The sequence below is a fragment of the Gopherus evgoodei genome, unplaced genomic scaffold, assembly GCF_007399415.2.
Source record: "Gopherus evgoodei ecotype Sinaloan lineage unplaced genomic scaffold, rGopEvg1_v1.p scaffold_47_arrow_ctg1, whole genome shotgun sequence".
In the NCBI taxonomy this organism is placed as follows: Eukaryota; Metazoa; Chordata; order Testudines; family Testudinidae; genus Gopherus; species Gopherus evgoodei.
Genome location: NW_022060068.1, coordinates 1,875,202 through 1,898,224, shown reverse-complemented (window position 1 = coordinate 1,898,224; position 23,023 = coordinate 1,875,202). Strand labels below are relative to the sequence as shown.

At 50.1% G+C, this 23,023-nt stretch overlaps 1 protein-coding gene and 1 pseudogene across 1 annotated transcript; both read right to left on the bottom strand.

The window, feature by feature from the left end:
- Window positions 1–931: 931 nt before the first annotated feature.
- LOC115642907 (zinc finger protein 436-like) lies at window positions 932–9,598 on the bottom strand. The gene is made up of 4 exons (XM_030546557.1): window positions 9,401–9,598; window positions 7,025–7,145; window positions 6,388–6,501; window positions 932–4,748 (listed from the first exon to the last, which is right to left on the bottom strand). Exons 1-4 carry the CDS (start codon window positions 9,596–9,598, stop codon window positions 3,382–3,384), a joined length of 1,800 nt encoding a protein of 599 aa, XP_030402417.1. The 3' UTR covers window positions 932–3,381.
- Window positions 9,599–15,366: 5,768 nt separating this feature from the next.
- On the bottom strand, window positions 15,367–22,237 carry LOC115642906 (annotated as a pseudogene).
- Window positions 22,238–23,023: the final 786 nt, after the last annotated feature.

Genomic DNA, 23,023 nt, shown 5'->3' with positions numbered 1-23,023 from the left:
CCGAACATGGGGGGCCCGGGCAAGGTGGAGTCACACGGAGGGTCATGTGCCCCTCATGGCTCCCTGCGTGCTGGTAAGAAATGGATTCCACATGCACCACGGCCCAGGCTTGATATCAGGCTAAACTAGTTACAAGAGCAGTTTGCTTTACGGAAAGTTACACCGGGGAAATATTTGATGTCACTGTAGCTGCAGTTTAGAAGCTGGAAATAGAAAGAATCAGCATCATGCAGCCAGCCGGCTCTTCACCGACTCCCACTGCTCCACTGGCCCCAGGACCCACGCAGCCAGCGTCCGAGGGGTGCAGTAGAAAGCTGTGTGACTGAACACTGGCACTAGCCCTCCCCCCACTATAAAATCTCCATGGCCCACCTGGTTTTCTGCACATAAAAGCCAGGGTGAGCATTATGGGGTAGCAAGCCAGGCGACTGCCCAGGGCTCCATGCCACAGGGGCCCCCATGAAGCTACATTGCTCAGGCTTTGGCTTCAGCCCCGGCTGGGGGGGCTCAGGGCCTGGGATTCAGCCCTATGCAAAGGGGCTTTGGTTTTCTGCCCTGGGCCCAGCGAGTCTAATGTTGGCCCTGCTTGGTGGCCCCCCAAAACCTGCTTGAGGCCCCCTTGGGGGCCCTGGACTCCTGGGTGAGAACCACTGGGCTAGTTTATCTTTGGGCAGTGCTGGGCCTGGCCACCATCTGCACTTTTCCGGACTGGCCTCCATGCCCGTTGTACAGGGAAGCAGACCTGGACTCCTGCAAAGCAGCCTTTCTCCCATTTCTTACCTCTCACTGGCTCCTGCCCCTCAGCTGTGGGGCAGAGACTGGGATCTGCGCTACCGCCAGCCACCTCCTCGCCCTTCCCGCTTGTCCCTGGAGAGAACGGCTGGTGAGGGCCCCCCCCGACACACTTACTTTTAGTTGATATTATTTTAATTGTTCTTTTGAAGGAAAAAGAAAGCAAAAGCTGGACCCCGTACAGCCGTTACAGCGCGACACCGTTCCCAGCGCTCTGCACAATACAGCGCATGCAGAACTTCGGCTAAGGTACGTTCACTGAATCCCACCGCAGGCCTCGCTTCCGGTCTCCTCACTGAGGCTCCTCTTTCAGAGAACAGAGCTGTGTTCCCTGACTCGGTCCCTTTTCGGATAGGGCCCCCTCCAGCCCGGCTGAGCCCCTCCGCCGGCACCGCTCTACACTGAAATTTTTGTGTTGACTTCTGTGTTTGATGGCTGGCCTTTTGCTGGACAGACTAGTCTCCTGTGAGAATACGCCACACAACTTATTAAAGGGAAACTGTCAACATAATAAATACATCAAACTCTGCTGCAGTATTAACGCAGCAAAAATGAAACCATCCCCTTTGGCTCCTCATGAATGAGACTGGTTTCAGGTCACATTTTGCACTTCACTCTGCTTGGGAAGTGCAACCACACAGCTTGCTTTGCTAGAAGCTTGCCTGCTTGTGGTCCATTTCACTTCCTGTCCTCATGTAACACAGTGCTGCGCAGCACTGCAGGGGATTGATTAAACCCCCCAAACTGGTTCATTTAAATTAAAAAGCAACAGGGACAAGGGTTCATTCCTGTTGGGTTTTACAAAACCTTCACCCAACCTGCATTTTGTATCTACATCTCCTCACAGCAACCAGCTGATTATCAAACCCGCAAGGGCCCAGGCAAGAAGCCACCACAAATCCTGCACAGCAGAAACACCTGCAGCAGACGGACGGAAGTGTCTAGGCCAGCGATCCTCAGAACGTAGTGGTTCAGAAGCCAAAATTAACAATCAGCGTGCCCCAAACGCCCCAGCAGTGTGACCGACAGGGGAAATACTTGTTTGCTGTGAGAATAATTACATATAAAACCAAGGTACTAACTTAGAGCAAGCTGATAACTGAATTGGTTAATTACAATGTAAAAGCATCCTGATCGGTTAACAATTCAATCACACGGCGTTTTAATATCACACGCTGCAAAGAGCCACAGCAGACCCAGTAAAGAGCCACTTGTGGCTTGCGAGCTGCAGTCTGAGTATCTCTGGTCGAGGTGATGGGTAATATCTGCAGATTAACTCTCTTGTAGCAAACACTGGAGAAGCAGCGACATCAGCTGTCAGTCCAGCCTCGGGTGGCACCTCCACAGGTCACAAGGAGATGGTGGTTACCCTAGGATCTCACACCCACACCCACACCTAACGGGCCCAATCTGACTCCTATTCAAGTCAAATCAGTGGGACTGGATTATCCCTCAAGGGATCCAACTCTGGAGCAGCATAGAGAATCCACTGCTGTATGGCGATAGGAAACTGGCAGAAGAAATAAGGACAGGAAATGGACACACCAGACACTTGAGTTCAGGGCACAAGAGAGATATGGATGGGCAGGGGCAGTGTGCCAGGTGGAAGGAGAAGTGCAGGATTGCCCGGGGTTGGCATGTGCCTCAGAGAGTATCTGCCATTTTTAGAGGCTTTTATAGTATTGATTAGAGAGAAAAATCTACCCCCCTTTTGTGCGAGTATTAACATGGATTTTATCCAGCATGCTGCATCATTCCATAGGGACGTGCATGTGACTACGAATAGCATCTTAGTGCTAATACTTGCTAATTTAAAATGGTCTGTGATTTATACAGGAGACATGCAGCAAGGATAAAATCAAAGCAGACCCAGCAGACCATTGCTAATTACATCACTAAACAAATGAAAGAAAGACAGCTTGGCCACAATTTTCTGCCAAGATCTGATCGAGTGGTGTAGTGAGTTCGCATATTACTCAGACTTCCTCAGTTCCACAAAGTACATCGCAGAACACTTCCTAATAGACTATAGCATAAACAAACCGAAATGCTGTGCCTGAATAAATGAACAATGTCCATTACAAGGCAGCGGCCTTGCCCTTTGATTATATGCTGAGCGTCTCATTTGCAAGATTCAGCAATTTTCACAGACACTTGTGCAAAGCAGCACGGTTCTACTCTAATTAGAAAGCTAGCATACGCAATGGGGCACTTATTTATATTTTGGTAAAGATATTTTAGTGTATTTACTAGGCAGCCAAACAACGTATACATTTAGGAGACCAATCGAGTTGCTTGTAGAAAATTTGTACTCTGGAGAGGAGACTGACACGTCAGCTGTTTTTACACAAGGTCCCACATCAAGGATGGGCCTGGAGAGTTGAGTGTGTGTCACAAACATCACTTTTGCACATCCAGGTTGGAAGGTAGCTTCCAAGGAGGCTTTTCTGTTGGCCTCTGAAGACACGTTCTCTCACAGAAGCAGTTCTACCTAATCTACAGCTCACGGTCTTTCACTCCTGCATCTTGTCAGCTCCCAGCTCCCAAACATAGTGTTTGCCACGTTCCACCCGCTCAAATGATTCTATCTCACGTGTGGCTCCTCTGATGTAACACAAGGCGTTTGCGCTGCATGAACCTCTTCCCACACTCATTGCACACAAAAGGTCTCTTTCCAGCCGGGGTTCCCTGGTGGGCTCTAAGAGGTGGCTTCTGGCTAATGTTTGCCCTGCACTGCAGGGTGCCGGTGAAGGGCGCTTGCTGGACCAGGGCCTGTGGGCTCCGACTGGTACCTGTCCTGGTGCTCTTCGGCAGCGCCTGCTCAGTGTGAGTTCTCTGGTGTGCCAGCATTATCCGCTCGTCCCGGAACCGTTTCTCGCATTCTGCACACTGATACGGCTTCTCCTCTGCCGGGACCTTCTGGCGGCAGAAACCCACGTCATCCTCCAGGCCTTCCTCCCCTTTGCCACGGGGCCTCTTGCCCCTGTGCACCCTCTGGTGGCTTTTCAGGTGCTGCTTCTGGCTGCAGGTCTTCCCGCACTCGTTGCACTTGTAGGGCCTCTCCCCTGTGTGGATCCGCTCATGGATGATGAGGGTTTTCTTGTCCTTGAAGCTCTTCCCGCACTCGGGGCAGGCAAAAGGCCGCTCCCCCGTGTGGATGCGCTGGTGGCTGATCAGATGGTGCTTCTGGCTGAACCTGTGTCCACACTGGGCGCAGGAGAAGGGCTTCTCCCCGGTGTGGGTGCGCTGGTGGCTGATCAGATGGTGCTTCTGGCTGAAGTTCTTCCCGCAGGCTGAGCACTGGAACGGCTTCACTCCCCTGTGCACTTTCTGGTGAGACACGAGGATCTGCTTGAGCCGGAAGCTGCTCCCGCACTGCGGGCACAGGAACGGCCTCTCCGCCGTGTGGGTGCGCTGGTGCTTTCTGAGGTCTCTGCTCTTGTTAAAGCTCTTCCCACACTGAGCACATGTGTACGGCCTCTTGGGTGCCTGAGGGCTTCTCTGGTGCCTGAGGAGCTGCAGCTTCTCAGGAAGGCTCCGCCCTCTCTCGGGGGCAGCATCCTTCTTTCCCAGGTGGGTTTTCTGATGTCTCTTCAGGTCCCCCTTGGATGGGAAACCCTTCCCGCACTCGGGGCATTTAAAGGGCCGCTCCCCCGTGTGACTCCTTTCGTGGATGGTCAGGGCCGTGTTACTCTTGAAGCTTTTGTCGCACTCTGGACACGTCGGGGGAATCTTCTTTAGCGAGGCTTTTTGGGGAGGAGCCCGTGAGGGTTTGTCCTGAGCACTCGCCACCTGGCTTTGCAGCTTCTGGCGGGATTTGCTTCGAGCCAGGCCGCTCTTCTTCACACACTGCGGTGGGCCGCTCCCTTCCTCCAACTTTCCCGAGAACGCACTGGGCTGTTCCGGAGTCTCTGTGTCTTCCTCCTGCTCCTCCTTTTTAACCCTGATTCCATCATCTAGTAGAAAGAAGACAGAGGGAAGAGTGCAGATAGTATTTCAGGTGCTGAGGATGGAAAAAACCTGCCCATTCAACAAGACCCCCCATCCCAGAGGGAATCCCAACAGGTGCCCAGTGAGAATCTGTGAATGAATCTGCTGGGAAGTTCTGCTATTGGAAAATCCCCTCTCTTCCCACAAATTACAGAGACATTCCCATCACATCCAAGTTTCTACCGCCCAAGAACTAGCCAGTGGAAGCCAGCTGCATTCACTTAAACAGGTCTGGCTCCCATGACGGTGACCTGAAATATAACCCCCGCCGAGACACAGATTCTGCTGTCAGTCATACTGGTGCAGCCCAGTGACTTCAGCAGAGCTATTCTGGCCTAAGAAAGCACATTTTGGCCACTACGCCCAGCCTGCAGAGGCCGTCAGGATTATAAACTGGGGATTCCTGCCAGCCATGTTTCTATTTTATTCAGCCTAGGTTCTGACCCCACCCTCCCCAGTGCAGAACGTGAGCTCACAGGAACGCAAACTCTGGAGTGGCATTGTAAGCCAGTAACTTTCTCAGTGCGGGAGAGGGAGGGACTCAGGCTATGAGTTAACGAGTCCTGTTGGGAAGTCACGATTGGCACCAGCCATGGAGGAATTCTGGCTACACATGAACAGAGCTAGGGACGCTCTTCCGACACGCGCAGGCTTCAGCACGGTAGGAGCCCCTCACTGCCTCTAAGGAATGTTACTCTTAGTCCAACGCCCTGTCCATTAGGCCACCCTTCGAATGTCCAACTCTTCTCTGTCTAGCTCAGATGTGGGCAAACTACAGCCCAGGGGCCACATCCAGCCCTGGACCATCCTGTCTGGCCCCTGAGCTCCCGGCTGGGGAACCTAGTCCCCGGCCCCTCCCCCGATGTCCCCCCCCCACGCAGCCACCGCGCAGGCCACGCTCTGGCCCACTGCTCCCGCTGGGCTGTGTGGGGAGCAAAGCTGGCTCTGGCTGTGTGTCATGGCTGCGAGCTCCTGCTGCTGGTAAGGGAATGGGGAGCAGGGAGCGTTGAGTAAGGGAGCAGGGGATCCTGGGGAGGGGAAGCTGGGGACAAGGGGGTGGTTGGATGGGGCAGAGGTTCTGGGGGGGTGGACAGGGGATGGGGAACAGGGAGGGTTGGGAATGAGAGTCCTCGGGGGCCTGTCAGGGGGTGGGGATGTGGATAGGGGTTGGGAGGGCAGTCAGGGGACAGGGAGCAGGGGGGGTTGGATAAGGGGGTGAGATCCTGGGGGGAAGTTAGAGGCAGGGGGTCCCAGGAGGGGGTGGGAGTCCTGGGGGGGGCGGTGTCAGAGGGCAGGGGTGTGGATAGGGGTCAGGGCTGTCAGGGGACAAGGAGCAGGGGGGTGGATGGGGGGTGGGGTCCTGGGAAGGGGTGGTCAGGGGTCAAGGAGCAGGGGGGTTGGATGGGTTGGGGATTCTGAAGGGGGCAGTCAGGGGGCAAGCAGTGGGAGAGGCGGATGGAGGGGGGGCCAGGCTGTTTGGGGAGGCACAGCCTTCCCTACCTGGCCCTCCATACAGTTGCGCAATCCCGATGTGGCCCTTGGGCCAAAACGTTTGCCCACACTGGTCTAGCTCCCCATCCTTTGGGATTCCCCCCCACTACTCACCTGGCCAGAAGCTTTGGGGGGTCCCCCACTCTCTGGGATGCGGAGGGTCTCCAACACATGGCTCCTCTTCTTGCTCAATTTTACATATGATCTCTGGTTTGACAGCGGGCCACCCTGTTCCAGGGACGGAGAACAGTAAAGTCGCATGTTTATATTCATGTAATTAGAGTCTGGAAGAAGGCTCCTCCATCCTCATCGTCACAGGTACTACCCCTCGCTCAGCTCTAGCTACTCCAAATTCCTGGCACATGCACCTTTCACGCTGCTCTGTCCTTACTGCTCCCTCCATCTATCTGGCCCACTTCTGACTCGTGTCTTGTGTCCCGCTGCCCCTACACACCTCGCCTGCTCCAGCTCTCGGTCTCTAGTGCCATTTCTCAGTCTTCTTTCCTCTATAGGGCTCCTTGCCCCTTCCACTGTCCCATGTTTGACCTTGTCTAACGTCAGGGACTGTGTCTCATGGTATGTCCGTGGAGTGCACCACACGCTCACGGGCTGCTGTGAATCTTTAATGACAGGGTTGTATATGAGCCAAATTTTCAAGCTTAGGAGCCTGAAGTTAGATGCCTAACTCCATATTGAGGCCTCTAGATAAGAATGGCCCAGCTCCTGGGAGAAGGGCGAAAGGGATCCTCACCCAGCGAGGTGACCAGCTCGTAGTTGTCCCTCATCACGTCCCGGTACAGCTCCCTCTGCCATTCCTCTAACGCCGCCCACTCCTCCGGGGTGAAATAGACTGCCACGTCCTCGAACGCCACCTGCAACACAAGCCGCCCGGCTCACCCTCTTGTGCTGCACAGATAGCCAGAGCCTACGCTGGGGACTGCAGTAGGATCCAGATATGGGCAAAACCCCTTGGCCTAGTGCCACGCAGTGTGCTCCCTGCTCCCCACCAGGCCTGTCTGCCAGGAACGGCATTACGTGAGAACTGACAGCAAGGAGGTGAGCGCAGCGGGGCTGCTGGGGAAAGGATAAAACAAAACTGCTTGCTGGTTATTTCAGTAAATCTCTCTGCTTTGAATCTGCAGCAAGACACAGGGGCAATAACTAGCTCCTGATGCGTGATGGGCCCTTCAGTCTTGGGGGGGGGGCTGGGGTGGGTTGAGAGACTGAAACGCATCCCGTAATCCTGCAAATCAAGGGCTAAGACAAGAATGGGCAAGTGAGAGAAAGCATCAGCCTGCACAGTAACGTCAGTCTAGATAGCCCCTCTGCATTGCGCACCTCACTGGGCCGGGGTTCAGCCCTCCTGGGTTGGAGGCTATGGAATGATCCAGGTCAAAGGGACAAGGGTAGGGGAAGGGGAACGACCTTGAATCACTGGAGACGTGGGCTGACCAAGGGAAAGAGCAGGAATACAAGGATAGCTAGGAGCAGGGTGAAGGGATCACATATGGGGCGAGGACAGACACACACAGCGCTGCAAACCTCGCAGCCCCCGATCCAAGGGAGAGGGTAGGAGCACGATCTGCTCACGCAGGACAGTATGTTTTAAACACGCCTTGTCTATTAAAAGGTTCTTTTCAGGCCAGCAGCTCAGTGGTTTCTGACAGCACCGAGAACAATTCAAGGAGCAGCCTGCAAAACCCAACATGAGCTAGAACCAGATCGGACTCTCGATCTGGACACTGAGCTGTCAGACACGCTCCACGCTGGCCCTGCACCACCTGCCCAGGAATCAGTCACACTGCACAAGCAGCCCTCGCGGGTCCCGGGTGTCCTTCAAGGAGAGTGAGTCACATTTTAAAATGACTTCCCGAAAGCAGCCTGTCCTCAGCAGGCTGCCAAACCGCCCCCACCTTTCTCAGCTGTTATTTTTAGAGGCAATTTTAACTCTTGTGAACATAAGGAATTAGCATGGAGCACCAGGAATAATGGGGACAGGAGTGATGCAATTTATTCTATGTGGCGCAGCCGGACTGGTATGGCCTCTCCTGACCAGAGACGTCTGTTACCATGTCCCCAGGAGGTGGTCTTAGAACGAGGGCAAACATCCGCCAGGTGCCTGCCTGGGACACCTCACTCAGTTCACTTGTGACCAGGGCAGACGCCAGGTTTCAAGAGCAGAAAATCCTGCACCTAAACCATCTTCCCTGTCTCCCAAGCAACATGTCCTGGAAAAGCGGCGAATGCAGGCGCCAGGGGAGAGCGGAGACAAGGGATAGGAGTAAAGAGCTGCACACTCATAGGTGCTGGATCTAGGGATCCTGCTGCACCCTGGGCCCTGGCTGGATGTGGTTTCCATCACATGCAAGGTTTACAGTTTGGTCCAATGGCTCTCAGCTGCCCCACTACACACATTGTTCCAGCCCCCTGAGCACGCTCTGCTGAGCGAGGCTGGCAAGGGCAAGGCAGGAATTCCTGTGCCATCCTACAGTGCCCTGCTCCCTGCGGGCAGAGCCGCCTTCAGCAGCCCAGTCACACAGGGGCCTCTGCTAGGAGCAAAGTTTAGTATTCAAGCCATCCTAAGACACCCACACTGGGGGGAACAGAGCCGCCACACACTGGGGCAGAGCAGAGACCCTCCCATCCCGGGCCTATCTGCTACCCAGAGAGCCCCCTTCCCTGCAGCCCCTGTCAATATATAGGGAGGTGTGAGAAGCGAGAGCCCGCCATCCCGGGGCTATATATGGGCAGAGAGCCCCCAGTCACCCCAACATCCCCCCGGGCCCAGCAGAGAGCCCTGCCCCACTGCAGTCATTCTCCTGGCCTGTGTCTAGGCTCTGGCAAAGCAGACACCCTGCCCCCCGGGCTGTTTGCCCACTGTCCCCTCTGGGCCCTGGAGAGCAGAGACCCCCGGCCAATCTTGGGTGTCTAGGGCCAGCCTTGCTCCGTGGGGCTACAGGTCCTGTCTCTGCCCCAGCTGCAGGGGGAGCTCCCTGTTTACTCCCCACCCCAGCACTCAGCCCAGGATCCTGCTCTGGGGCTGGTTCCTCCAGCGGGCAGCGCCCCCCGGGGGCCCATGGGGCCAGGTCCCCCCGCTCTCAGCGCCGCCCGGGGGCCAGCACCCTACCTGAGCAGAGCCCGCTGCGGCCATCCCCCTGGCCTCCGGCCCCTTGGCCCCAGGGCTGGCGGGGCGCAGGGATCGGGGCCAGGCTGAGCAGGGCGCCTGTCGGCCCGCGGGCTGCGCTCCCCGCCCGGCTGATTGTAGCGCCCGGCCGGCCGGGCCGAGATGCTCCGCAGCCAGCCAGCCCCCCGCCTCCCGGGGCATTGTGGGAGATGTAGTCCCGCCTGATTGACAGCTCCGGGACCCGGCGCGGGGGCGCAGCGCAAAAGCCGGGGGTGGGGGGAGCCCGTGTCCCGCTGAGCCGGGGCCAAGCCTTGCCCTGCTGCCGTGTGGACGCAGCCCGAGCCGGGAGCTCTGCCTCCTGCCATCTAGACCTGGCAGCAGGGCGGGAGCCCCGCCCGGGTCAGTGTGGACTTTCCAGCCCAGGCTTCCAAACACTGAGTCCGCAAGCCCGGTTTCACTGTCCTGTGCAGACATACGCCGGGGGACATGGGGGGGGCTGTCTGCGCTGCAACCCCCCCTTCCCGCCCCATGGCTCCGAATCTCAGAGCCCAGGTCTGCAGTCGGGCTTGTGCTCCTGCACTGAGGGAGCTGTGTAGACATCCCCCTCGGGCCCTGAACTCCTGCAGGCTCAGAGCCCCAGCGGGAGTGTCTGCAGGGCTCTTTGTAGCTGTAGTGCCAGCCCCGCCAGGCTGAGTCTGACGAGCCAGGCTCTGAGACTTGCTTTTCCAGGTATGTTGTGCAGTGTAGACCCACCTGCCCATTCCTGCGGCAGGGCACTGGCTATGTGAGTGTGTGCTGGCTGTCAGACTTTCCCAGCTTGATGTGCTGAGGCCTATGGGATTGCTGAGAATGGGCCTCTGGCCCCCAGGGACCTGGGCAAGGTGTCACCTCCCAGCTCCACCCCTCACCGACTGCTGTGGTACATTTGCTTGGATCCACTCTGCCAATTCTTGTGATTTTACCGCTGCTCTAGCAATATTTGGTGCTTGTTCTGAAAGCCCCAGCTCCTGGAGCCCAGTGAGTACATGAAAACCTCAGCTTTGATTGTTTAACAAGTGTCAAGCCCTCATGGCTGCAGAGAAAAGCCTGGAAACGTGGCCCCAAAGACAAGTAAAAAGAACCACAGATTTATTAGCTTGAATATCTCATGATTTTCAAGCCACTCTTGTGATTTTGGGTGCCCTGACTCATGATTGTTGGATGTTTGGATTTGGCGATACTATAGCTGAGTGTTTATTTGCTGTATTCTCTCCACTCAGCCCCCATCCGTCTCACACACTCACCTCCTCCCACGGACGTCTCCTGCCGAGGGCTCAGTGGCTGTCCAGCTATGGGTCGCTATAGTCTCCTCATGCCCAGGCCCTACAGGGAAGGTGACCTGCCCCCTCGAAAGCAGCCTTCTCCCCAGTTCGTTATCCTCCTTTGGTTCCTGTTCTGCCAGGTCTGTGGGGCAGAATGAAGTGATACCCCCTGTATTAATTCCTCAGGCCCCACCTCGCATTTCCCATGTGTCCTGCTGGTGGGACCAATTGGGTCCCAGCTTGGAGCTGGGGTGGGTGCGATCTCCTCTCATTAACCTGAAGTGTGACTCCTAAATAGACCATTGAATAAATAAAACACACACTCCCACACCACCACCACCACTGCTGATCAGCAACAAAGGGCCAGGGGGTTAAGCAAGCTCAGGCTTGGCACGGAGTGAGGTTTTCAGAAGGACCAAGGTGCCTAATTCCCAAGTGTGGAGGCTTTGCCAAAGGAGGCTGTCAGCCAGCCCCCAATCCAGCAGCTGGTGACTGGGGGAATTAATAATCCGATTATTAAACAAAAGGAAAACTGTGTCTGGGGTAAAGGCCTCGCCACCCGAGCAGGACAGGGGGATTTCTGCCTGTCCCATGTCCTGGCCGCCTGCATCTCAGCAGCTGCCCGGCCATGTGCCCCCCACTAGCTCTTTTGGTTCTTCTTCTCTGCCACATCCAGTCCGAAGCAGCAGCCCAGGGAGACGTGCTTCTCGCTGCCCTTTGGCAGCGGCTTGGGTGATCATTTGTTTCCGAGCTCCGGGCTGACTGCCCAGGAACCTTTCTGCAGCCACGTGCCACAGTTCGCCCTTCGTGATCTCTGTGTGCCACAACCCTTTGAAATGAGGTGCCACAGACCCCAGGACCCCTTGTAGCCAAGACACAGCTAAAGGAACGCTGCCCCCTTCCAGCCAAGCTTCTCAGCTCCTTCCCAATCTCATTCCAACAGGGCACGGTGTGTTTATTTGGGGAGTATGAAATGGACACGAAGTGAGGCTGACCCGAGTACAATGGCGACCATTTCTTTCTACTCTTTCCTGTGGACCTGAAGCCAGCCCAGCCTCTGGGAAGATAGCTACCCCTGGGCTCTGTGGGTAAGCAAGTCCTCAGCAAAGCGTGGGGGTGAAGGGAGGCTGCAGACGGTTGTCAGAAGCAGGAGAAAACTGAAAGGGGTTACAATGGATTTGGGGGGAGAGGGGCAAACACTGAGGGGGATGCAGGGGAACAGCAGGGGCAGAAGAAGCCTGTGAAAATGAGCCAGATGGGAAGGGGAGCTGGTAATCATGTGAGGGGGGCAGGAACTGAATTTATTTAAACAAAGAATTTCTCCCCTCATTCCCAATGGCCACTGTCTCTATGACTTTGTGGGACTGAAGACATTTCTTGCCCTTAGCCAAGATGGCTGTCACGTCCCTGCATTTGTCTGCAGATGGCAGAGGCAGCCCCTAGCAAAGATCAGCCAGTGCCCAGTGACGTGGAGTGAAACTGCCCCTTAGGAGGGCTGGCTCAGGGTATGGGATGGGATGCTACACTCTATGGTACTGTTCAGTTGTTACGTGGCGCTGTGTGTGGCCACAAAATGAGAGGAGAAATCCTAAACCTCCTGCAGGAAGGACATCGAGAATTAACGAAATGCCGTGAATGGGCCAACCAGGCAGTGCGGTGGCCAGGCAGCAGCGAAGACATAAAGAATCTTCGGGTGAACATTGCAAAGCAGTGGGCTTGTTCTTGAAGTGTGGTACCCAAAAACTGGACACAATAGTCCAATTGAGGCTTCACTAGTGCCAATTAGAGTGGGACAATCGTCTTTTTTGTCTTACTTATGACACTCCTGTTAATACACTCTAGAATAGTGAAAGAAGCAAAGAATCCTGTGGCACCTTATAGACTAACAGACATTTTGGAGCATGAGCTTTCGTGAGTGAATACCCACTTCGTCGGATGCACTAGAATAGTGATTTTCAAGCTTTTTGAGCTGAGCCCCGCCCCTTTTGAGTTACAATTTTTGGTCACGCCTCCCAATCCAGACAAAAATAGACACATCCAAAAGTATGTTTGATAGCCTACTCATAAACATAAGAGAGACCTTAATAGAACTTTAATTAAATTGCATACACCTGTAAGTTTCAAATGTACAGAAACTTAATGTGAAAGGTGGGCCCATTTCTCGTGGACAGCTTATCAGTTTGTGGGGAGATTTTTGAAACTGACAATCTGAGGTTGTCCTCCACTTCCAATCTTGAACGGTACTTTGTCTTTGGCACAGCCAGTGCAGAGAAGTCAAGATATACCAAGTCTATCGCTTCCCCCCATCCACAAGGCTTGTTACCCTGTCACAGAAAGCTATCAGGTTGGTTTGACATGATTTGTTCTTGACAAATCCATGCTGACTGTTACCTATCACCTTATTATCTTCTAGGTGTTTGCAAATGGATTGCTTAATTATTTGCTCCATTATCTTTCGGGGTACAGAAGTTAAGCTGACAGATCTGTAATTCCTTGGGTTGTCCTTATTTTCCTTTTTATAGATGGGCACAAGATTTACCCTTTTCCAGTCTTCTGGAATGTCTCCCGTCTTCCATGACTTTTCAAAGATAATTGCTTATGGCTCAGATATCTCCTCAGTCTCTCCGTGAGTATTCTAGGATGCTTTTCATCAGGGCCCTGGTGATTTGAAAACATCTAACTTGCCCTCAACCGACCCCAGATTTTCAGCACAAACTCTGTGCACTCCATTTTGCAGCATGCCAGTTTGCAGGACAGTCTCCTTGTCCTGAGGATTTAAGTGCAGGTTGACTCTTCAAATCCGCTCTTTATTGGGATGGGCTGTATCTGAGAAACCTGTTGACCAAATGAACTCAATTTGCCCCATTAGCTCTCCCCCTGATCCTGATGTGGCACAGCTATATTATGGAGGAGTGGAAGTGCCATTGCACCAGGATTTCCATTTTAAAAGGTGTGAAAAAAGTGTACAACAGTTCAGTCCTTTGGGTCAGAATATCAGTATTAAGTGTTTCTTGTAGGTTGTGCTCTGCTTGATTTTTCTATAGCAGTTCATGAGGGGGAGTGTCATTCGAGGCTTGCTATGACTGTTTTTAAAAGGGCCATGTGACATATATAGTGCCTGACATTTCCTTCAGATCCCTAGTCACTGAAATGACAGCAGGTTGAGGGCTGGAAATCATAGGTGGGGGCCCTTGGCTTGTGATGTACTATTGTAGAAAGTAGACATTTCTTTTTTGTATTTATTTTTCATGCTAAACTTAAGTAACGTTTTTGACTGAGGAGAATGTCATGGTGCCACACTATTCACTTGGAAACAATTCTACAAAGAAATCTCACAGCCAGCGGATTTTTAAAAGGTTTTTAAAGATTTTTGAGACTGGATACTAGAGGGAACTAAGCAGTAGAGAATTCACAATAGGGAGTGATCTCTCTCTCTCTCTCTCTCCAATCTAAATCTTCTTCTCCAAATCTGCCGGCTGGCAGCCGGCCTTTACACTGCCTCTCCTCTAACACACCTTTCTATTCTTAGACACAGTCACCTCATTCGCACAGGCCTAGGATCAACCTGCTTCAGAGCCATGATTGACAGCTCTGACCTTTGAAACAAGTAGAGAGGGGAATGAATGGGCCCTGACCAGCCAGCTGCTAGGTTACCTGACCTCTCTGTCACCCGTACTGCACATGCAGAGCTCTTCTTGTTTCCCTCAGAGTGTGATCCTGCCAGTCAGGGTGACCAGGTGACAAGAACGAAATATCGGGACACATTCCTGAGGGGGGGGCAAAGTGTGTGGGGGGGAAGCTGGAGTGAAAAATATCGGGACAAATGGTGTCCTGACCATACATCAGTCAGGACCCGGGACGAACAACTAAATATCGGGACAGCGCACACACCCCCCCCCCTCTCTTTGCCAGGGCACCATCTTGGAAATTCTGCTCTTCATGCCACTTCACTGAGCTTTTCCCCTGTCTCTCAATACTGAGCACGCTAAAAATCAGCAACTTGGAGAGGAGCAGCTCCTGTCTGTTCAGAACAGAGATCAGGCACACGGAGTGGGGCTGGAGAAGACCTCTAGTAACAGTCTCCTCTGTGATGGTTTGATGATATCTATCATCTCACCATCACTTACTAGTGAATTTACTGGGCATCTGACATTGGCTTAAGGCTCCTACTTAGGACTGAGCAGATGTTTCTTCTCGTTGACACAATACCTTGCTGCCCCTGATTTTACTTCACTCGAATGAAGTCTAGGCTACCTGAGGTCTCTTTCTGATTCAGGGCCCGTAACTACCACCTACACTTAAAGCATAGAAGGTTACTATAATAGGGTGCAAAGACTGTATGTTTGCTGACTTTGACCTCACAATACATTGAAGGTGGCGGCAGGAATCAGAACTCTGTGTGTGTGTGTGTGTGTGTGTATCAACTTTGGTTTTTTATGAAAAGTTTGGTTAGTTTGGCCAAAACTGAGACAAACTGCCACAAGTGTTTAACAATTACATTACACAGATATTTATGAAATAAACAGTAACTTAACAATTATTTGACTAAACCTTAGGTAGAACCACTACACGAATAAACACATTTTTAACAATTACAATAATTAACACATAATTTAACAGTTAAACATTTTAAAATAAGACATATATATGAACCTGAATGACAATTCTTAACATTTTAACATAACAAAAAACTGTTACATAAATTTGTTTATAGTTAATCATGTTTAACAAATTTGCCTTCAATGTCCAACTTGTCCTGAACTGATTGTAGACCTTTTAACAGACTCTTGTCAATTTCTATTTGTTTCTGGGCAATTTGTATTTTGAATAGCATTCTTTTGGTCTAGCAACATATTATTATTATTACAGATATTACACAAATAACTTGGATTACAGTTATCCATACCGTGCGCTGTAACATTTTGTTGAAGACTCCATTGGCAGTAGGTGACCACCCCAGTAGTGGTTCCTATCAACTATGACATCCGGTCTTTTGGATAATTTCAGCTTTTCTCATGATTTTTTGGTTAGCAACTTTAGTTTTAGTGTAATATCCCCTACTTGTCTTTCTAATTGCCTACTGATTTGTAAAATTGAAGTCATGTTTTTCAGTTGGATCAATATGTTTTCTGATAGCCCCAGATTTACCTTTTCAAGATATTTTCGAAATTGTAATGTGATTTCTTTATCATAAATCCGTAGTGAGAACAGAGTATGTTCATGGTCCCACTTCTATTTCTTGAATGCTTTGATTAGTGAACCAACTACCTGTTCGTACCGTGCCTATAAGTGTGACATTTTCTGTTTCAACTTTTATACTGCTGGGTTCTCTAACATGAAAACAGACTTTTCCTTCGCCCAAATATTAGAAGCTTTCATCTCCTTCTAGTGTCACAAGTAAATTACATTCCCCTTGTATATCATTACATTTTGAATGTTTAGTATGCTCTTCCCCATTTTGACAATTCCAATCGCATCTGTCTACATCCATCGATCCACATTAGTGTGAAGTTAGGCTGTTTAATGGCCCAATTCCATTCTCTAATGGGATACCACAACTTAGAATCCCATTCCCAACCAATAGTAATTACAGGATAGGCTTGAACTATTTCTCCATTTATAGAACTTAAAACCCAAATTGCACATCCTTGTCTAGTATAATGAGTAGAACTGACCACACTACCAGTCCAAATATTTACTTTCCCCAGGCATGTTTTCAGCAGCCCATACGTTTAATGAATTTGGCCAATGCTGATATAAGTGACAATTTCTTTTATATCTTCAATTACTGCATGTGCCCTTTGTTAACATGCCATGAGCCATGACACATACTTTTAAGTGTGTCTAAAGCTTGTGCTGCCAGTTGTATCAGTTACAGCCTGACTGATCTTAATTGCCATTTGATTGTTTAAAGTGTTAGCCCAAACTTGTGGTTTCAGAACTGTTCCTGTTGCTTCTGAAACAACAACAACTCCTAATCTGCTCTTTAAAGCTCCTGCTTTTATTCCAGTCACTCTACTTGAGCAGCTGCAAATGCTCCCAGTACAGTTCCTGTGTCTCTTCGTTTCTTTTATCATTGATTTCCCTGTTTCCACCAAACTTCAGGCATTTCACATTGATTCATAATCGATGACGTATAGTTGGGATAAAGAACTGCAACTGAAGCATTTTTGAAATTGACATTTACTTTAGTTAGTGATAAGGTTGCGTTTATTAAAGTTACCTTAGTTTGAAATGGGCCTGATTGTGTTATGGGTAAATATTGTGTTTCTAGGTTTTTTACTACATTTGTAGTGGTAGAGGAAGTACAGTGTGGGGTGTATATGTGTTTTCAGGTCCTTCAGTGTTAGGCATAATTACTGTATGGTTTATAAGTGGGGAGCAGTAACTTGCATCAGGATCTGGGCTCAGAAACCAGTAAAGTTGTGATGCACAACAAGGACTGATTTCTTAAGGTAAATATACTTCTAACCAACAAATTCTGGTTACGGTTACATCTAATTCATCAAATGTAGTGCCCCTCACCAGGAGATTGGTAGGCTGTGGAATTTTCCAAAAACGTTGTGTCCCACCCCTCACACAACACCAAAACAATAAATAAACTCCTCCTTGTCTTGGTACACTTTGCTTTGCATACCTTTCGACACTAGGAGGGATCCTGTTAACTATACCAAATCGCCTCACAACTAACATTTCACATGGGCTGGTTGCTGTTTTAATCATTCTATGCTTTGTCCTTTTGATAGTTACGTTTGATGGTTTCCCCCACTCTTTCCATGGCCACCTCAGCAACGGAAGTTACTTTGAGCTTCTTTGAACTCTTTGCTGTTTATTTGCTTGTGCCAAAATATTGTTAGAAGCATTGCAGGTTACAAGGTGGCTTTCCTGGGTCCTTTTTGTAGGTGGGACATTCTCCAAATACACACCAATACACCAGAATCAAGCAAGCACAAATGCCAACCTCAGCCCAAACAAATAAAACTTCATCTTCTATCATTTGGAATATCTGTTTTCTGTAACATAAAGAACAAACATTCTTTCCTCCCTCTATGGTTCAGAGTTTCATTTTATATTACAATAGAACCAACAAATGTTACTATATGTAACAAAAATACTTTATTTTAATGGAACAAAAATATATGTTAACAAAACACACTTACTTATTTGAAAATTGTGTAACAATATCATTTCTCCTTTTTATAATAACAATGTTTCTCACAAACAAGAATTTTGACATTTTTTTACAAAACCCGACCTTTTCCCATAATACTTTACACTTTATGTCAATTATGTGTCCCCGTTGATAAACGATGGCTATCCTAATTGTACTGTACTTCCCTTTAGTTAAGAGTCTGAATTTTGATGTGGATTTTTAGTTCCTGATTGTAATTTTACAGGGTCGCTCACTAAGATAAACTTTTTTTGTTTATTTTGGCTAGTTCACATCATGCTTCAGAGCCAGACAGTCACCCATTGTTAGGGCAAAATTCTCCTTCTGCAAAGGCCTTGATCCAAAGCACTAACTGGAGCTGGGGCAGGGCATGGTGCCAGTCAGAAGGCAGGAGTTGTGCCCATTTCTCTGCCCCAGACCAGTGAAAATGTGCAGATTAAATAACTTTGCACATAACCACCAGGGAGAGATTTCCAAAGTCAGTTGTGTCCAAACCTCCTGGGCAGTTACCCGGGAGAGACTTGGCTCCACAAGGACAATGCTCAGATATGGGTGTGTGTTGTTTTGTTCTATAGCACCGGTGGTGCACTAGGTGCTGCAAAGTTTATGAAAACTTGTTTATAGGGTTAACCCTATATTCCGTTGTGTCTCTCCAAATTCCACTGAAGTTAGTAGCAATTTGAGGGTGGGGGCAAGCACTCTTTCAGTGACAAAATAAAGCTGGGAGTGCTGGGATTGCAGCTCCTGCCGGCGAAGTGCTGGCCACACTTGTGCTTTTCGTCATTACAACTTTTGTCATTCAGGGGGGTATTTTTTTCATACCCCTCAGCAACAAAAGTTTTAACGATGAATAAACTCACAAACCATCAACACTCAGAGAGCTCGGGTATTACAAAAAGAAAAGTGTTGTCAGCACCAGCATTTTGGAGGAAACCTCTCACTGTGGCACTTACACTGGTGCAGCTTCGGTTTGGGCAGTAACAGAGCGAGCGCTCGTACAGCTGGAACATGGGTTTCTAACCCTGATCTGAGACATTTCCCTGTGAACATCTGATACCAAAGCAATTCCCTCTGAAGGAGTCAAACTACATTTTTTGTTATTTTTATAAAAATGTTTTCTTTCCCCCAGATTCCAGGGGTCAGATTCTGCTGTCAGTTACACTGGTGTAAATTGATGTCAGTGCAATAAAAGTGGGGTAAGTCAGAGGAGAATCAGGTTACTGAATCTTAAAAGAAAATGTTATAAAAACGAGAGACACCAACCCTGAATCATAGCTCAGCTACATGCTTTGTTTAAACTGGCAATTTCATTGGTAAGCTGCCGTCAGATTTTATCTAAACCAGCTTTTAACAATATCCAGTTTTCCTTTCACAATTTTTTTGAATGCAGACTATTTTTTTCCAAGGTTCTCATACATATTCTTCTCTCCTGGCAGCAAAGCCTCCTTATTGGCAATCTTTCTTATAATCTCAGCTACTTCCCTCAGCGATTTTATCCTTTCTTGGTACCCAGGCTTTAGTTCCTGTTGTTCTGACGTGATCAGCAGGTCAATGTATTCCGGAGTGGACAGCGGGTTGGGTTTCAAAGCAATTGCTTGCAGACGCTGGAGGCTGCGAGATGATTTATCAATAAGCTTCATTGATATCTCCTCCACTGCAGCGTATTCCTGAGACAGCTTCTCAACCACACTCTGTGTCGATAACACCTGGCCAGATGCCTTCTCATACTTTTCTTTCAGTTGTGCATAGGTCTGTTTCTCTGTTACTACTTGATATTCCCACTTGTACTTCTGACAGAAATGACCATTCCAGACACATGTACCAGGGCAAACTGTGCAATATCCTGTATTCCCATCTATAGCCGCACACCCGCGCTTGCCATCATCATTAGGGATTCCACAGGGATAGTGACACGTATAGTGACATCGCTGGCAGTTTGTTATGTAGTTACCTGTACCAGAGATGTTCTCCTGCACTGGCACTGTTTTCTCAAAGTCTTTATTGGCCTCCATATCACCCCGTGCTGTTCCAGAGATTCCTGCGTCTTTCTCAGTTCTTCTAGCTTCACCAGACCAGCTTTGAGAACTTCCTGCGTTAATGTTAAACTTCTGGTTTCTAATTTAAAGAAAGACTCAAAAAATGTCTTCATGCTCATGGCTCCCATTTTCCAGAACATTTCATCAAAATTAAAACTGCCCTCGTCAGCTCCAGCATTACAGGCAAAGAGTGCAGAGTTATTGAATTTGAAATGAACAGGGTTGCCCTTAGCATCTTTAGCACAGGGGACATCAGCTGTATTAATGGCCTGTAGAACAGGGGGCGTCTGTCCATCTGCGAAGGTGATCAGGATTTGTATATTGTCTTTTATATCCTTCCCAAAGATAGAGAGCGCTGAGTCAAACACGTACTTCTGGGCGTGTGTCAAACGAGCTAGTGAGGCCTGAACTACGACACAGACAGCGTCTATGTGATCAGTGGCCTCTCAGGTGGAGAAAAACTCTCGAATCTGCCTTGCTACCTCTTTGTCTTGCTCTATCCCTCTGGTGTTGCCAAATCCTGGGGTGTCTTTTTAGTCAGGGAGTAGGGGATGGATTCAGCCATGGAGCCTCCATGCTGTGAGATGGAGTGACTGCAGGTTTGGGTGTTCGAGACACCCGTGATCCTAGAATCATAGAATATTAGGGTTGGAAGGGACCTTAGGAGGTATCTAGTCCAACCCTGTGCTCAAAGCAGGACCAATCCCCAGACAGATTTTTTTGCCCCAGATCCCTAAGTGGCCCCCTCAAGGACTGACTACACAACCCTGGGTTTAGCAAGCCAATGCTCAAACCACTGAGTTATCCCTCCCCTCCTGTGTGAAAGATCTGGGAAGAGTGGTAAGGTAATCAGGGCTCCCACAGACATGTCTAGGAGAGACATGTACGAATGCTGACAGGGCCAGGCCAGTGCTATCAGAATGACCTGAGCACGGTCTCTTGAGCAGGACCTTGTGGATGAACAGGATCGGCAGGAAGGCCTATAGAAGAGCCTGTTCACAATTGAGGAAGAACACGTCCGCTGTGGAACCCGGGCTGTGATTCTGGAAGGAGCAGAACTGCTGATACTTCATAGAATCGTAGAATATCAAGGTTGGAAGGGACCTCAGGAGGTATCTAGTCCAACCCCCTGCTCAAAGCAGGACCAACCCCAACTAAATCATCCCAGCCAGGGCTTTGTCAAGCCTGACCTTAAAAACCTCTAAGGAAGGAGATTCCACCACCTCCCTAGGGAACCCATTCCTGTGCTTCACCACCCTCCTGTTGTCAGAGGTGTTGTCAGAAGCTACCAGTGTGGTGCTCTGCTCTCTCCTTGTTGGTATCACTCGGCTGCGTGCGTGTGTTCCCTCTGGGTGCTGCCCCAGCTCTGCGCAGATAGCTGACACAGCAGACCTGAAGAGAACCCCCAGTGACCACAGAGCCTAGTAAGGTACGAAGGCACGTCGGCCAGGTTTATTGCCGTATTGGACACAACGATAGTTCCCCTAGATTGTTACTCTAGTAAAAGGCATACTACTAATATGTGCCCATGGTCAATGGACTCGGCTCAGTTAGTGGTGGGACTTTCCACTGCCCCCTCGGCCGGACAAAGACATCGCCCCAGGGATGCATTCTTATACACAGGTACAAACAAGTTACACATCACTCGTGACGTATTGAGGTGCAACCCTTCTACGTAGTAAAGTACAACCCCTCTACGTGGTAAGGTGCCGCCTCTCACCTTGTACATGTTGGTTCGATCAAAACAACAGTCTAGATCCATCCTCTTTGGAACCCCCTTTCAGGTACTGAAAGCAGCTATCAAATCCCCCCTCGTTCTTCTCTTCTGCAGACTAAACAATCCCAGTTCCATCAGCCTCTCATAAGTCATGTGCTCCAGACCCCTAATCATTTTTGTTGCCCTCCGGTGGACTCTCCAATTTTTCCACATCCTTTTGTAGTGTGGGGCCCAAAACTGGACACAGTACTCCAGATGAGGCCTCAACAATGTCGAATAGAGAGGAATGCATGCGTCCCTCGATCTGCTGGCAATGCCCCAACTTATACAGCCCAAAATGCCATGAGCCTTCTTGGCAACAAGGGCACACTGTTGACTCATATCCAGCTTCTCGTCCACTGTAACCCCTAGGTCCTTTCTGTTGAGTTGCATGGTGAAGAGGTCGATCAGGGGACACCCCCACCTCTGGAAGACCGAACATGCGACATCTGGGCAAAGGGACCACTCGTGAATGTGGAACAACCTGCTGAGATGGTCCGTCAGCTCGTTCTGGACCCCGGGGAGGTACGATGCCTGTAGGTCGACTGAGTATTTGCCACAAAAGTCCCATAGCATGAGGGCTTCCTGGCATAGTGGAGAGCCGTGTGCACCCCCCCGTTTGTTGATATAGAACATTGCAGTCATATTATCCATCATGACTGATACACATCGACCTGTTAGATAAGGGAGTGTAACGGGGTGTTCCCCCACTCCTGCCTGGAAGGGTTTAAAGAGAGCCCTGGGAGAGGGCTGTGGCAGGGGAAAGCTACTAGGCTGATTGGGGAAGAAGCTGCAGCTGGGCCACACCCTAATCAGGCCTCAGCTGGCCCTATAAAGGCAGGGAAGCCAGGGGTAGAAACACAGGCCTGGTCTGCACTACGCGTTTAAACCGATTTATGCAGCGTTAAACCGATTTAACGCTGTACCCGTCCCACTACGAGGCCCTTTATATCAATATAAAGGGCTCTTTAAATCGGTTTCTGTACTCCTCCCCGACAAGAGGAGTAGCGCTAAAATCGGTATTACCATATCGGATTAGGGTTACTGTGGCCGCAAATCGACGGTATCGGCCTCCGGGCGGTATCCCACAGTGCACCACTGTGACCGCTCTGGACAGCAATCCGAAGTCGGATGCACTGGCCAGGTAAACAGGAAAAGCCCCACAAACTTTTGATTTTCATTTCCTGTTTGCCCAGCGTGGAGCTCTGATCAGCACGGGTGGCCATGCAGTCCCAAATCCAAAAAGAGCTCCAGCATGGACCGTACGGGAGATACTGGATCTGATCGCTGTATGGGGAGACAAATCTGTTCTACCAGAGCTCCGGTACAAAAGACGAAATGCCAAAGCATTTGAAAAAAAAA